The sequence below is a fragment of the Rhinolophus sinicus genome, linkage group LG05 (genome assembly GCF_036562045.2).
Source record: "Rhinolophus sinicus isolate RSC01 linkage group LG05, ASM3656204v1, whole genome shotgun sequence".
Lineage (NCBI taxonomy): Eukaryota > Metazoa > Chordata > Mammalia > Chiroptera > Rhinolophidae > Rhinolophus > Rhinolophus sinicus.
In genome coordinates, this window is record NC_133755.1 from 181,574,365 (window position 1) to 181,588,474 (window position 14,110).

The following is a 14,110-nucleotide window of genomic DNA, read 5'->3' on the forward strand; positions in this document are numbered from 1 at the left end:
ATGGGGCAGAAGGCACAGGGCCCTGCGGGGACAGGGCACAGCCTGGCCCGTGGTACTTAGGGCTATAACAAGTTTCTGTGAGTAGAAATTCACATCGATCTTTTTTTTTTAATTACTTCTGGGGTTTGAGTTACATTTCAATAAAGGCTCTCCCCGGTCCAAGACCACCAACAACTTTCATGATTATTTTTCTTTTTATGGCTTCTTTGTACATACTGTTGACCCATCAACAACACGGGGTTTGGACGGCGTAGGGCCACTTACATGCGGGGATATTTTTTCAATAAATATACAGTCGGCCCTTGTATCCCTCGGCTTCACATGTGTAGATTCAACCCATCTTAGATCCAAAACAGTATTTTCGATCTGCAGGTGGGCCCTGGACACGGAGGGCTGACGGCACCATTGTCCTACACCGTTTTACATTAAGGGACTTGAGCAGCCACAGATTCTGGTAACTGCAGGGGGGCCCTGGAACCAATCCCCCGAGGACACCAAGGGGTACCTACAATGAAGGTTTCGGGGAGTCTAGAGTTGTGTGTGGATTTTTCAACTGTGCAGGGGTTAGTACCTCTAATCGCCAGCTTGTCCAAGGGTCAAATGTGTGTATATTTAAACATAGATCCATTTGGAATTTAACCTGGAGACACAGTTAAAGTACGATCTAATTTTATTTTTCTCTGGATGACGACCTAGGTGTCCCCAAAGCATGTGTTCAACATTCTATCCTTACTCGTCCTATATGAGATGACACTTTAAAAACACATTAGGTTCCTTATGTGTCCAGGTGTGTCTTAAGACGTGTCTATTCTGCTGCACTGATCGGTCTGTCCAGTCACATGCCAGAGCCCCATGGTTTGAACTGTTGCGGTTTTATAACTAGGTCTTTAATCTACCTCAAAGTAATTAGACAATACATTTGATATATTTAGAACATTATTCTAAAGAGGCGTGATGACTGATGAGACAGGCATGCTTTTAAAAATAAACTTCTCATTGTGGGACAAGATCACCTAAAGACGCAGGTAATCCTCACAGCAGTGACGTAACATGTAGTTACTAACTCAAGGAAGCCGTGGTGAGCAAACCTTTCTGGGTATCATTTTAGATGTTTACTTTGGAAGCTGCTACAACTATAATAAACACGTACTGACATCACATGCAGGGAGCACAGTTTGAACCCCACACTCCCCGACGTCGTTCCTGCGTCACCCTCCACCCGTTGCTCGCCTGTGATTCTAGAGGGACACTTCCAGCCTTTTTTCCAGAACACAGCAACCTGCTCTTCCTGCAAAATTGCTCTGACATCGTACTTGCCAACTTCAAAAAGTCCAAATATGCTTGTGTTTTTATAAATAATTCAGCACGTCCAAACACATGGCATTGTTTCCGCAGTTCATAAGCATCACTTTCTCTTTGCTGGGCTAGAAAATGTTTTCGTCCAAGTAAAAAGCCTTTTATCGGTGCCTCAGGAAATAAGAAATAAAACGGAGGCACCCAAAGTGCTCTAAACACTCATCTCCCTCCTCCCATCACCGCCTGGCACTTGCTCACCACCCCAGCGGCTCAGGCACGGGCATACACTGTGTGCTCAGTAACGTGCAATCCCTGGCCACTGGCGCAAAATAGTATGTTTGGATTACATACAATAATACTGAAGAAAAATCAAAAGCAGTTTCACGTCATGCCAGCAAAATTTAACCACCACGTTACTGATTTCATTCTTTCTTTCCTGTTAGGAAAATTAATGTGTTTAAAGGACCATTTTGATCCTATTCTCTCACGTAAACACCTTCACTTACTTATTCATTCATTGACTTACGGGCCTTGGCAACGTGCTATGCACTGAGGTTAAGAAAGTGAGTAAAACATGCTTCCTGCCCCCAAAGGAACACACAGTGACACAGGAACGCAGACAAGTGGGAGTGCCAGGCGCTAGAGAGGCACAGACGAGGGGGGCACCAGGGATCCACGTGCCCCACAGCTGCCAACTGGGAGGCCAGGCTACCCACTCAGAGGAGACATCATGACTCAGGTCAGAAGCTCACAGACGACCGGCCGATTGGCACGGATGGACATGCAGGGGAGATGTGGCAGAGGGCAGAGGGTGTCTGCATGGAGAGCTTTGCAGGAGCAATTCGAGAAACTAAGACTCATCCCATGGGCCATGCACACCAGGGAAGAGTGTTTTGACACACTTAGACAGTCCTGTGTCAACTGGCACTGTTAACATGTACGGAAAGTGTCCGTACCCCTCTCGCCAGACAGCGGCTCCCTAAAAGCAAAGACCAAGTCTGTCTGGATACGATCCCGTCAACGGGGACGTCAGCAACTGGGGCAGGTTAGCCGCTCAGTAAATGGCCATACGTTACATCATCTCCTAACACCAGCCCTTAGGCAGGCCCACCCTTCCCAGATACAAAATGCTAATGATCTCCGTCCTTCCTGTTCCACCGTGCCAGCTTTGTCTGCCACTTCTCTTATGCGTGAGAGAAGGTGAGAGAAGGCTCATCGCAAGTTCTGTTCTCTAAGATCTCACCGCATGTCCCCACCCTGGTGCCTGTGCAGGGGACCGCTCTTCCAGGAACAACCTTCCCTCACTGAGCAACTCATACCAGATACTTGTCCTCCTCGGGACACCACTCCAATTCAACCCTGCTGGGCAGTTCTCATCAGGATGTGCATGGAGGGCTTAAAAGCGTCCGTTCTTCCTGGTTCCGTGTATTGGTTTTTAATGCAGAGCACTGCATCTACTCTGTGCCACCTCGCCCATGGAGTTCCCTCCACACACCAATGGATACGTCTTCCGAAATATTACTCTACCCATACGACTTTCCTTCTAAGAAGCTCTCGATCATCCCCATCTGTCATCTGATTGTCCAGTCACCAGGCCATCCTTCCAATCTCTGAAGCTTATTTCCTGCCTCCCCGGTCACCACTCGAAGTTTCCAAGGCCTTGCCCTCCTGGTCTGCTCACTCTCCAGTGGCCGTGACTCTGCCCACTCAGGGCATTGGGTAGATAGGAGTTTGTGAAAACGCTGTTACTTTGTCACCTTTGCCCTCCCTCTACCCAAAACCACTCTTTCCGCAGCTCCCTCTGGGGAAAGGTCCTGTGTGGTGTGCAAAGCTTGTCAAGTCCACTACATTCTACCCCTCCCCTCTTCTTTAAGGTTTTGTTCCATTCTCTTTTTCCTATTTCTTCAAATTCCTTTTTCCTCAATAAACACTCTCAAGTTAGCCCTACCTGGGAGAAAAGCCAGCTTTTATCTCCCGCTAGCTATGCAGCTCTCTCACCTTTTCTTCTCTAAGGACTAAAACTGCCATCTATTTTTGTCTCCATGGACTCCTGACCCACTAAAACCAGTTTCCATGTCCGCCACTCCAATCAGAATCCCTGGACACCAGTCACTAGAGACACCTGGCTGTCAACGTACTGGATCCCTGGGGCACCTGGCTTCTTCCATCTTGAGGTTGCTCTTTTGAGCTCCGTGATACCCTCTTCCATGTCACCTCCTCCCTCTCAGATCGCTCTTTCTCAGGGAGTCCCATGGCTCTTCTTTCTTCCCTTAATGGATCTGTCTTCTGCCCTCTTCTCACGCCCACTGCTCATCTCAGGTTTCCATTCATGACTGTGGCTTCCACTACCACAGGAGTGCTCAGCAAGTTCCCTCTGCAGATTTCCAGGACCTGTCCTTCCATCCATCAAACGTTGCTGCGGTACCCACACGGCACCACGCAGCTGTTTAGGAACGGACCCCATCTGCATCTCCCTGAAATCCCTCAAAGTCACGGGAAGCGTCTGCTTACGCTCGATGGGGCGTGCAGTCCATGGATGTAAATGGCATAGCCACAGTCTTCATTCTCCAGTCCTGACCCATCAGCCGTCTGATGTCCAGACCTTCCCCACCAGCCTCTTCATCTCTCCACGCAGCCGTGTGGGTGGCATCTCAGACTTAATGTTCCCAGCAGAAGGCCTGGTTCCCTGCCCAGCCCATCGCCGCTGCCCCGTCACAGCACAGATTCTCCACTAGCCCCGCGCTCCAGCTAACACCCAGGCCCCGTGTTTGATCCCCTGCCTCCCTGTACTCCACACACCCCACGCACCTGCACTGACAGACCTCCTGAAGCCACATTCCCTCCATTATTGTCACCCTAATCTCAGTCACCACTGTCTCTGGTCGTGACCAGTCCAGTGGCCTCCATGTACCCCATTCCCACGACAGCGCCAGATCCACTCACCAAACTGCAGCTAGAACGAGCTCCTGAGATCACAATCACTTGTCAGCCACCTGCTTAGAAACTTCCAGTAGCTTCCCCTTCCTTGTGGAGTACAACGCGGCTGTTGCCTGACTTACAGAGCCGTAGCCTGGCCCGTGGGCCTCCGTGGCTTCATTCCTACCTGGTTCTGGTCGGCCCCATGCCCTTCATTCTGTCCCTCTGACCTGGCTGCACCTGGTCACGTGCTGCCCAGTACAACTGCCCGACCCAGAGCGGCCTGCAGAGCCACCCACGAAGGAGCCACCTCCACTCTCAACTTCCGTTCACTGCACAGCCTTGTACGACAACTGCTATTTCTAATGTTTGATATATTTTTTTTAATCTACTGGGATGACAATTGTTAGTAAAATTACATAAATTTCAGGTGTACAATTCTGTATTACATCATCTATAAATCCCATTGTGTGTTCATCACCCAGAGTCAGTTCTCCTTCCATCACCATATATTTGATCCCCCTTACCCTCATCTCCAACCCCCCTCCCCCCTTACCCTCTGGTAACCACTAAACTATTGTCTGTGTCTATGAGTTTTTGTTTCTCATTTGTTTGTCTTGTTCTTTTGTTGTTTTTGGTTTATATACCACATCAGTGAAAACACATGGTTCTCTGCTTTTTCTGTCTGACTTATTTCGCTCAGCATTACACTCTCAAGATCCATCCATGTTGTCACAAATGTTCCTATATCATCTTTTCTTACCACCGAATAGTATTCCATTGTGTATATACCACAACTTCTTTATCTATTCATTTATCGAAGGACACTTTGGTTGCTTCCATGTCTTGGCCACAGTAAACAAAGCTGCAGTGAACACTGGAGACACGTGTCTTTATGTATAAATGTTTTCAGATTTTTTTTGGGTAGATACCCAGGAGAGGGATTGCTGGGTCATATGGTAATTCTATTCGTAATTTTTTGAGGAACCTCCACACTGTCTTCCATAACGGCTGCACCAGTCTGCATTCCCACCAACAGGGTATGAGGGTTCCTTTTTCTCCACAGCCTCTCCAACACTTGTTACTATTTGTCTTGTAGATGATAGCCATTCTGATGTTTGACATTTTTTGCTGGTAGTTTGATTGGTTTGTGTCTATACCACAGTGTTGGCACCACACAATCAGAAATGCCCAGGACCAACAATGGTGCTCGCCACAGAGGAGGTGCTCAATGCTGACACTTCCCATGCTGACACTGCTGTTCTCGGAACATGGAAGCACCACACACCCCGCCAAGACACATACCCAACGTTCCAATCCTGAAACTCGGGAGCTCTCTGTCCTGCTGCTCCCTATCCAGTCGCCCAGTCCTACAGCCAGCGCCCGCTGCGGGCCACGCTGGTCCTGGACGTTCCGTGGGTGCTGCCTGTCTTGGCTCAGCCCCTGCCCACACTGGCAGATGACCCTGCCCCAGATATTAGCCCTCTGCCTCGTCATGGGGAGTCCTGCTCCAGCACGGTCTTCCGACCTTTCTTCCTTCCCCCTTGGAAGCTTTCAGGGGTTTGGCAAAGGGTCACTAAGATCCTTGGCATTAGCCCCCGAGAATCCTCTCTTGGTCCCACCACTCTCTCCCCGCTTCCCGAGCCTCGCTGTAGGCTGCTTCCTGATGGCAGCCTCTGGATGTGCCCTGGCTGGCCTGGCCTGGCCTGGCCCAAAGGCTGTCCCCAGGCTTCTCCTCCTCCAAGGCCCACTGGCTGGAGGAACCTTCCACCTCTGACTCAGAGCAGCTCCTCGGGGACCAGCTCAGGGCCTCCACTCAGCGTGCTGGGTTCTCTGTCTGCCTCTGCCAGGCAGTGAACGTGCTGGTAAGCTCTGCCTGTCTCTCCTGCTGCCCGTGGGTTCCTGACAGAAATAAGTGTGTCACCCAGGACTGCATCCTGGCTCCCAGGACAGGACGGAGGCTAAGGCAAACAGAGCTGAGCGGCCCTCAGCTTCTAAGTTCCTGGAAGACGAATGCCATGCTGTTTTTGTTTCTTTTCATCTTTGAATTTCCCACACAAATCTATGAGCACCTCCCATATGTGTGTCAGCCACTGCTGCAGTCGCAGGGGTGCACCCCAAAAAGACAAGCCCAGCCCTCAGATCTCCTAAGATAGCTTGCCTTCTGCACCCCGGAGGCAGGCAGTAGACCAGTAAATGAGTGAGAGCACCCCAGAAATTGGTAAGGGCTACAAAGAAAGCAAGTGCGGCATCCAGTTTCCTGTGTGAACCCTGGAGCTCTTCCATCACCCCTTCCCTTGGACGGCTTTAGATCAACTGCGAGGGGACCTTGATTTACAGCTTCAAAGGGAATTCAGATGTTTTGAATTACAACTAAGAGAGTCTTCCTTTTAAGGGAGAAGTATTTCTTTTTCATGAAAATTATTTTTTCTTTCCCTGTCACACTGCAGAAGCTGTTTTTAAACAAACAAAAACTAACCATGTGTTTACCGGTGAAAGGTTCACCATTCCATGTTCAACCTGCTGTACAGCAAACAAAATCTTAGTATTTGCTTAATGGCCCAGTGCAGCCCATTCTTTTTTTCTGATGAGGACTTTTGAGATCCAGTCTCTTGGCAACTCTCAAATATGCAATACCGTACTGTTAAGGAGTCACCAAGCCGGACGAGACATCCCCAGGACTTATTTATTTCATTGTACTGCCTGTTTTTTCCCTAATGGGGTAGAAAAAGTTTTAAGTGCAAAATTATGTAAGGGTAATGTATCACATTGAGATGACAGAAGAGATCATCTTGTACTATTTCCCGTTTCTCATTTAAATTCTTGCAGGTTTTTTTGTGTTTTGCTTGTTTGTTTTTTACTTAAATGAGAAATGTGAAATTTGTTCATGCAGGTTTTTTTGTTTTTTGCTTGTTTGTTTGTTTTTTACTTAAATGAGAAATGTGAAATTTGTTCATGCAGGTTTTTTTGTTTTTTGCTTGTTTGTTTGTTTTTTACTTAAATGAGAAATGTGAAATTAAAATGAACAAACCTAAATAGTTCCAGTTCAAACAGCCTGTCCTTTGGATATCAGCCGCTTCGGATGACTGCAGCCTAAACAGTCACTCACATCTCTACACAGGGACCCTGACCTGCACCCTGGCCAGGCAGGAAGAACTCACAGCCTGGTTCTGTGGGAGGTGTCCATGTCTACATTCCAAGTCCTCTGAGGGGACACTTACCAATACTTCCATTTCCCTCAAACAATTTGCACTGAATGCGTACGCAACGGTTACCTGCTCTTCAGCTGCTGGTTGATTTACACCCACTGCTGTTCTGTCCCTCGCATCCCTCAGCAATCTCAGTCTCACCGGGCCCATAAAAATAAGTGCAATGTGAAGTCGAGTGTAGCTTCTATGTGTTAAGCACATTCGCTCTTAAAAGGGATATTTATCTCACTTTGCTCAAGTGTTGGCCACACAGTATCTTAACTCTCAAGAAACAGAGCAAGACGGATGGATGCGGAGTACACCTAAAACCCACCAATTCCTGAAAACAAACACGTTTTCTGTTTTGCACTGAGAAACACACAAGAACCTGCGGCCTGGAGCGGCACGTGCAGTCTGCGTGCACAAGTCTTTCCCCTCTCACTCTGTGTGTTTCCATTCCTCCCCGACCAACCGTATGCTTTTCCCTCAGCTCACTGCCTCACTCGGAGCAGCCCACTGGTGTCCCACACATTATTACCTAGAGATGTGGGAGCCCTGGTGAGGGAGAGGAGGACACAACTTCCGAGTGGGAAGGTCGTTGGGCCCCATATTCAACTCAGCTGCCAAAGCCTTTCTTCCACAGCCTATATCCTACCCTTCCCAGCACAGCACCAAGTGTGGACTGTTACAGCATGACTTCTTGGCTTTCCTTTGCGTGTATGTGTACGTACACACACACACACACACACCACTGCAACGAGGGCCTCTCGGTTCCCTTCAGCAGGATTGGGGCTCTCCCAGGGCAGAGATTTTTCTATTCCATCAGCAACTTTCCGGCCAGTTCAGAAGTCAGCAACTAACGGCTGATGGCGGAGTGAGAGGAAGCCAGGCCGGGCCTGGTAGGGATGGAGGAAGACCACTGACCCTTGCAGCACTGGCTTCCCTGCTGAACCCACTTCTTGGAGGCACGCCCCTGTTGGCTGCTCACGTTGGGTCCTCCGGGACAGGGGCCTGGCTAGGGCAGCACCTGGCAAGTGGAGGTAGCTTTTCATGTATTTGTTCCTTGCATGACTGAGGGGACCAGTAATGAGTGTGAACCAACTGCAGTGCCCAAATGGCCAGGAACGGAACTAGTACATTATACCTTCCACACGATTTGCTCTCTGATGATGATTAAAATAAAACAGGCATTCCCAGAAACAATAATTGCTCACAGCAGCCTTTGCATGACACTTGCCCGTTAAGACAAAGAGATCAAAGGGAAAGGGAAAAGGGAAATAAACATGCAGCAAGACACATCTGTATGCATTTGGGCATTTTTACATTCTTCTAGAATCCAGGTTTGGTTGCTTTTTTTTTTCTTTCTTCCCAAAAAGGCTCATTTTTACTGACAAATATCAAAAAAAGTCTGCCAAGCTTCAGGTACTTCCACAATTCAGACCAATGTGTCTGGTCGTGCAGCAGTGGACAGAAACAAAGACCCCAAAACTGGAGACTAGAGAGAGCAGCACCACAGAAACTGGCCACTGCCCTTTAATCATCCATCTAGCTGCTTCCCACTTTCGGGGGAGGTGGGTCTAATAACAGATTGTCCTTAAAAGTGCCTTTGTACTTACTACCTTAGCAATGTCCCAAAGACTTTTGTAGTTTCTTGTTCCTACTCAAATGCCACACTACCCTCTGCTGACTTGGCTGGGTGGGGTGGGGGGGACCACAAACTCTTGAGTGTACTATCACTGGGCTTTCCCCTCTGGGAACTCTCGGCAAAGGGGAAGGAGCCTAGGGACAGCCCTCTTCTCCTCCAGGTCCTCTGTCTTCCCAAAGGGGAAGCCCCTTGGACAAGTTCATGGACATGACCTGTGCACCTTCTTTCTGCTTCACAACAGTCCTACAGGGTGTACAGCCTCAGGCTCACAAACAGCATTAACAACAAACAAACAGAAACCTCATGGCTTTAGGAAAACAGGTTCCATCCCAAAGCCTACACCCCTCTCTTTGGCACCACCCTTTCCCAAAACCAATGTTGTCATAGGTACAATGTGGCAGCCTTCAACCCCCCATCCCAGCAGCTGACAACTGTAAAAGGTAGATGTTAATTTCTTAAAGAAGGAATTCACAAGTGTAGGAGGAAGGGGACAGGCAGGACTCCGGTCCCAGACCAGGCCTGAGTCTGACCCAATGCAGGTCAGATCTGGCTGAGCGCTCCGTGCTCTCCCCCCTTTCCATCCACGGCCACCCTGGCTCTGTCTCCACAAGTGAAAACGTCCATGCCTAACATGTCTGTAGGCAACAGGCGAGCCCCTCGTGCCCAGACTGCAGCATCTATGAACCTTCAGACTAGGGGAAGCTGCCCGATGGGGGTCAGCTGGGAGCCCAGGCCCCATGCCCCGCAAATCAACGCAGCCTGCAAGTAGGAGCACAGACTCCCGAGCCGGAGCCCGCGCGGGTGTGTGAGAGGCCGCCGGACCACGAGGTCGCCCTGAACAGACCCACGCCCGAGAGGCGGGATCATGGACAAGCTCGCACACCCCCAGGTTGAGCCCCAAAGGCATCCGGACAAGTTCCGGCCGCGAGGAGGGGCTGGACCCTGAGTGCCCGGGAGGCAGGGCTGGGGTGAGCGGCAGAGGAGAGCAGGAAGCCGAAACAGCAACCCAACGCTGGACGAGTCTGCCGGGAGAAGGCGCCGCGCGAACGCGGCTCCCCAGCAAGGAGCAGACAAAGGCTCGGTGCGCACGCGGTGGACCGTGGCGCCCGAGCCCCGCACTCAGGGCCTCGAGGAGCCGCGCCCGACCCGCCTGGCGCCGGAGTCGCCAGTGCCCCGCGGGCGGCACATCTCGCTCACCCGCCTGGCGCCGGATCTCCCGTCCTCACCTCGCTCGCCCTCCATCCACGACAAAGGCGATCCCCTTCTCTGCGCACCGGGCGCCTCTTCCATTAACGTCTCCTGCCTCCTGCTTTCTAGAGAACCTCTGCTTTGCCTATTCTGCTCTGGCTTGTCCCCCTCCCCCGTGACACGCCTTCTGCCAACCCTGCTCCAGCGTGCTCTCAGCCTCGCACCCCGAGCTGGGGAGTAGGACTGGCCGTGGTCCTCCCGGGGTCGCGGCCCGAGGCTCCGAACGGGCGGCGCCTCTCTCCTCCAACCTAACGCCCCATTGTCCTTGCTTTCACCAGCCCGAGCGCCGGCTAAGCCCCGAGCTCTACAGAAAGTGGAGTCCGGGTTGGGGTGCTCCCTCTCCGCGGAGGTGCACCCGTTTGCACCCACCTAGTCCTCGCTCTGGAACAGGGTCACGGGAGGGGGCGGACGGAGAGCGGCCCTGGCGCCGACACTGAACCCCGGGAACCACCAGCGCCTTCACCTTTGGGAGCGCCGGGTTCGGGGCCCTGGCTTGCCCTCGCCCAACCAGGGGCCTCAGGGGACGGGACTCCTAGTGGAAGGAAGCGCGTTTACTCCAGCCGCATGGTTCCAGGCTAAAGAGGGGAGAGGCAGGAGTGCGTGGTCACAGAGCGGGGAGTATAAAGACGTGTCGGGGAAGTGTGGCCAGAAACTGCACCGAGGCACCCGCGACTGGCAGCAGGTCCGGTTCTAAACGCTCGCCGCCCTCCGGGTCACCCTTCCCCCCCACACGCTCGCGGAGCCTGGGAAACCCCGGCGTCCCGGCGCCCCCACTGTGCCTGCAGCCTGCGCCCCTGCGGGGAAGCCCGCTGGGCGCCAAACGCCTGGGTACTCGCGCCCTGCCCGCCCCCCAGCGCGGGGACGTGGAGCCGGCACTCACTGGGGCTCAGGAAGCACTCGGTCAACCTTCGGAAGCAGCTCGCGTTATTAGAAGGTCCATCTTCCATGTCGGAGCCGGAGAGCAGCGGGGCCGCGGCGGCGAGGGCGAAGCCGGGGGAGCCCGCGAGGCGGGCGGCCGGGCGGAGCGGGAGCCGGGGCGGCGGCGGCCAGGGCCCGCCGCGGGCCGGGAGCAGCAAACCTTGGAGAGCAGGGGACAGGACGAGGCGCCGCCGCCCGCCGCTGCCGCGGGGACTGCTGCTCGGGGGGGCGCTCGAGGGAGCCGCCAGTAGTCCTCCGCCTCCTCGAGCCGCGGCTGCGCCCCCCCTTCCTGGGAGCCGCACGCGGAGGTGATAGGCAGATGAGAAGGGGAGGAGGGCAGGAGGGGGCGGGGGCGGCGGCCAGAAGCAAAAGGAAGGTGGAGAGGAGGGGGGCGCAGGGGAGGCGGAGGCGAGCGCGACGGGAGCGCGGGCCGCGACCCAGCCGCCGCCGCGCGCACACTGGGTGCCAGGGCCCCTCGCGGGGCTGGCGCGGCCTGTGCAGGAGGGGGCCGGGCGCGGGGGCTCCGGGCGGAGTTTGCAGTGGCCGGAGCCGGGCTGGTCCCCGGCCGCTAGCAGGGGGGCCTGGGGGCGGGGAGCGAGCGGCTCTTCGGGGCTGGCCATGGCCCTCCTCCTCGGCCTGGACGCGGCGGGCTCCGCCCCCGCGGGACCTGCCCTCCTCGGCCGGTCGGTCCCGAGCTTCTCTCCCGTCTTCCGCGCCCCTCGCGGCCCAATCTCACATCGTGTTCCGCTTTGGGTGCGTGAGGTCCCTGGGCCGCGGCGAGTTCCAGGCGGGGCGAGGGGCTGCGGAGACGCCTCCTGCAAGCGTGGCGTGGTTCGTGCGCGCTCCGGCGGCCGAGCCTCGGCCACTGCTCCGAAGCAGCGGGGGAAAAGCGCCGCGATGCCGCCACCGGTGCAGGCGATGACGGCGGCGGCTGCAGAGAACGCCCACTGGCGGAGCGGGCGCTCCCCACGCCGCTACCGTTCGCGCCCACGCAGCACGCCCCGCCGCGATTCTGCCCGGCAGCGCCAGGCCCCGCACCCCCGCGGCCCTCTGCGGACAGTGCGCGCGCCGGCCGGGGCAGGAGGGCGGGGAATGCCTGCGGCTCTGCGGGGCGTCGTCACATCTGGATGTGGTGTTCCGGATTCTGCTGGGCGAGCCACGTCGGCCTGTCCCTCGTCCCAGCCAGGGAACCCTCCTGGTGGCGGGCCAGCACCTCCAACCGAGCTGTGCTCTGAGTTCCCCGAGGGGAGTTCAAACTCGGGCGTTTGGTTGGGGGTTAAATCAACGCGCAGTGTTTCCAATAAACTAAGGTTTGTTTAGACAGCCGCTCCATCCAGCACTGCCTTCCTGATACCCACCATAAAACGAGCTTCGCGTTTGCCCAGTTTGCCCCGGTGACGTCAGAAAATGGAAAGGGCAAACTATGGCTCAGTAAAGAAAAACTGAGATCATCGCCCCAAAGCCCCAGGACCGCCTCATCACCTGCGGCTTTCTTGGACACTCCCCCGCCCCCCACCCTTGTCCGATCCCCCCACCCACTGCCTCTTTCCCAAGCTCCGAATCCAGACTGTTGCTACTGAAGGGAAGTGTGCTTGCTGCCCAAAGGGCGCTCCGAACGAGGAGCTGCCAAAAGTTTGTGAAGTTGGAGCGCCGAAACGCACGGACGCGCGGGTGTCCGCTTCCCGGCCGGCGTGCGTGGCGGGTCCTCCACCTACGCGGTGCCGGAGTTGGGTCGATCAACCTGCTGTCCCACGGTGGGATGGGCTGTCCAGACTCCCTGAACTAGGTCACCTTCCCAGGAGTGATGCACGCGCGCCAAAGCCCAGTTTTCAAGAAGGGCAAGGCGGTCACCTGAGCCCGAGGCTTGCAGGGCGGTTCCGACACTGGGCAGACGCAGGGCTCGGGACCCCAGGCCCTCCACATTTTCTTCTCTCCTTCCAGTTCTCAGGTGTTACTTTGAAGCGCTCTGCAGATTCTTCCCTCGTCTATACTTTCCCCCATTCCCATCCAAACATCCCGCAATGCAAAAGGGCGTATTTGTATTTGCATCAAATTGGAGTCGTGGGGCGCCCGGACACGGTGCGGGTCTCCTCCCCCAGCCAAGTCCGCGGCGTTTTGGGCAATTGCTGAGGGCTCCAAGCATGGCGCGTACTGGCGCCAGACCCTGCACTCACCAAATCGGAATCCCTAAACTTGGGGAACGAGAAAAGGATCCCGGTGACGCTTACCTTACTGAGGGGGGATTTTGCCGTGTTGCTTTGTATTTGGGGCTGGGGGGGACGACGGAAAACCTTGAACGTTGTCCGGTTTGTTGCAGCCTCGAGGCTGCCGCTTCTGGGACGCGCACACCCGGCACTTGCAACTTTCCTGCGAGTCGCGGGTTCGTGAGGGCTGCAGTCCCGGTCCCGCGCGCAGCGTCTCGGGGGCTTCCCACCGGGTCAGGGAGGATGTGTTTCTCCTCGGAGTGTTCGCTGTTCGTTCCTTTGCACGCACAATGTTTCTCCTTGTCGTTTAAGTTTCTTTACTTGCCGTTTTGGAGTCATTAAAGTGACTGTCCAGTTACAAATAAATTTACGTGTAACTTGAATCTAAACCTCCATACCGGCGAAGGGCGGAAAACATCAAATATTTGTTCTGAGTCTGTTAAATTAGGATGCAAACTGTAGGATTTTCATTTAACCCTTTTCTGGAGTCAAACTTCTATTTTCCGTCCTTTTCTCCAAATACTTGGTGGAAGATACACATTTCCTGGACAAAGTAAAAAGACAAAGCATGACAACGGAAAAGGAACGCGTTACGGAGATGTTTACGGATGATGGATTACATTTGTTAGGCTTCTCCATATTTAATACTGGAGTCCACTTCTGATCATGTAAGTGCAATAGGCACGTGGCCACTT

At 54.0% G+C, this 14,110-nt stretch overlaps 1 protein-coding gene across 7 annotated transcripts in view; it reads right to left on the reverse strand.

Moving 5' to 3' along the window:
- Positions 1-14,110, reverse strand: part of PDE10A (phosphodiesterase 10A) — a 475,662-nt gene that overhangs the window by 227,892 nt on the left and 233,660 nt on the right. The window contains exon 1 of one of the 7 annotated variants that reach the window (XM_019749831.2): positions 11,174-12,465. The exons of 3 other annotated variants lie outside the window; for them this stretch is intronic. In XM_019749831.2, the coding sequence (XP_019605390.2) occupies positions 11,174-11,831 (658 nt within the window). In that variant the 5' untranslated portion in view covers positions 11,832-12,465. Of the gene's footprint in view, positions 1-10,271; positions 10,417-11,173; positions 12,466-14,110 lie in introns of those variants that run through there. 3 more of the 7 variants (XM_019749828.2, XM_019749830.2, XM_019749829.2) reach the window with 3 other exon arrangements.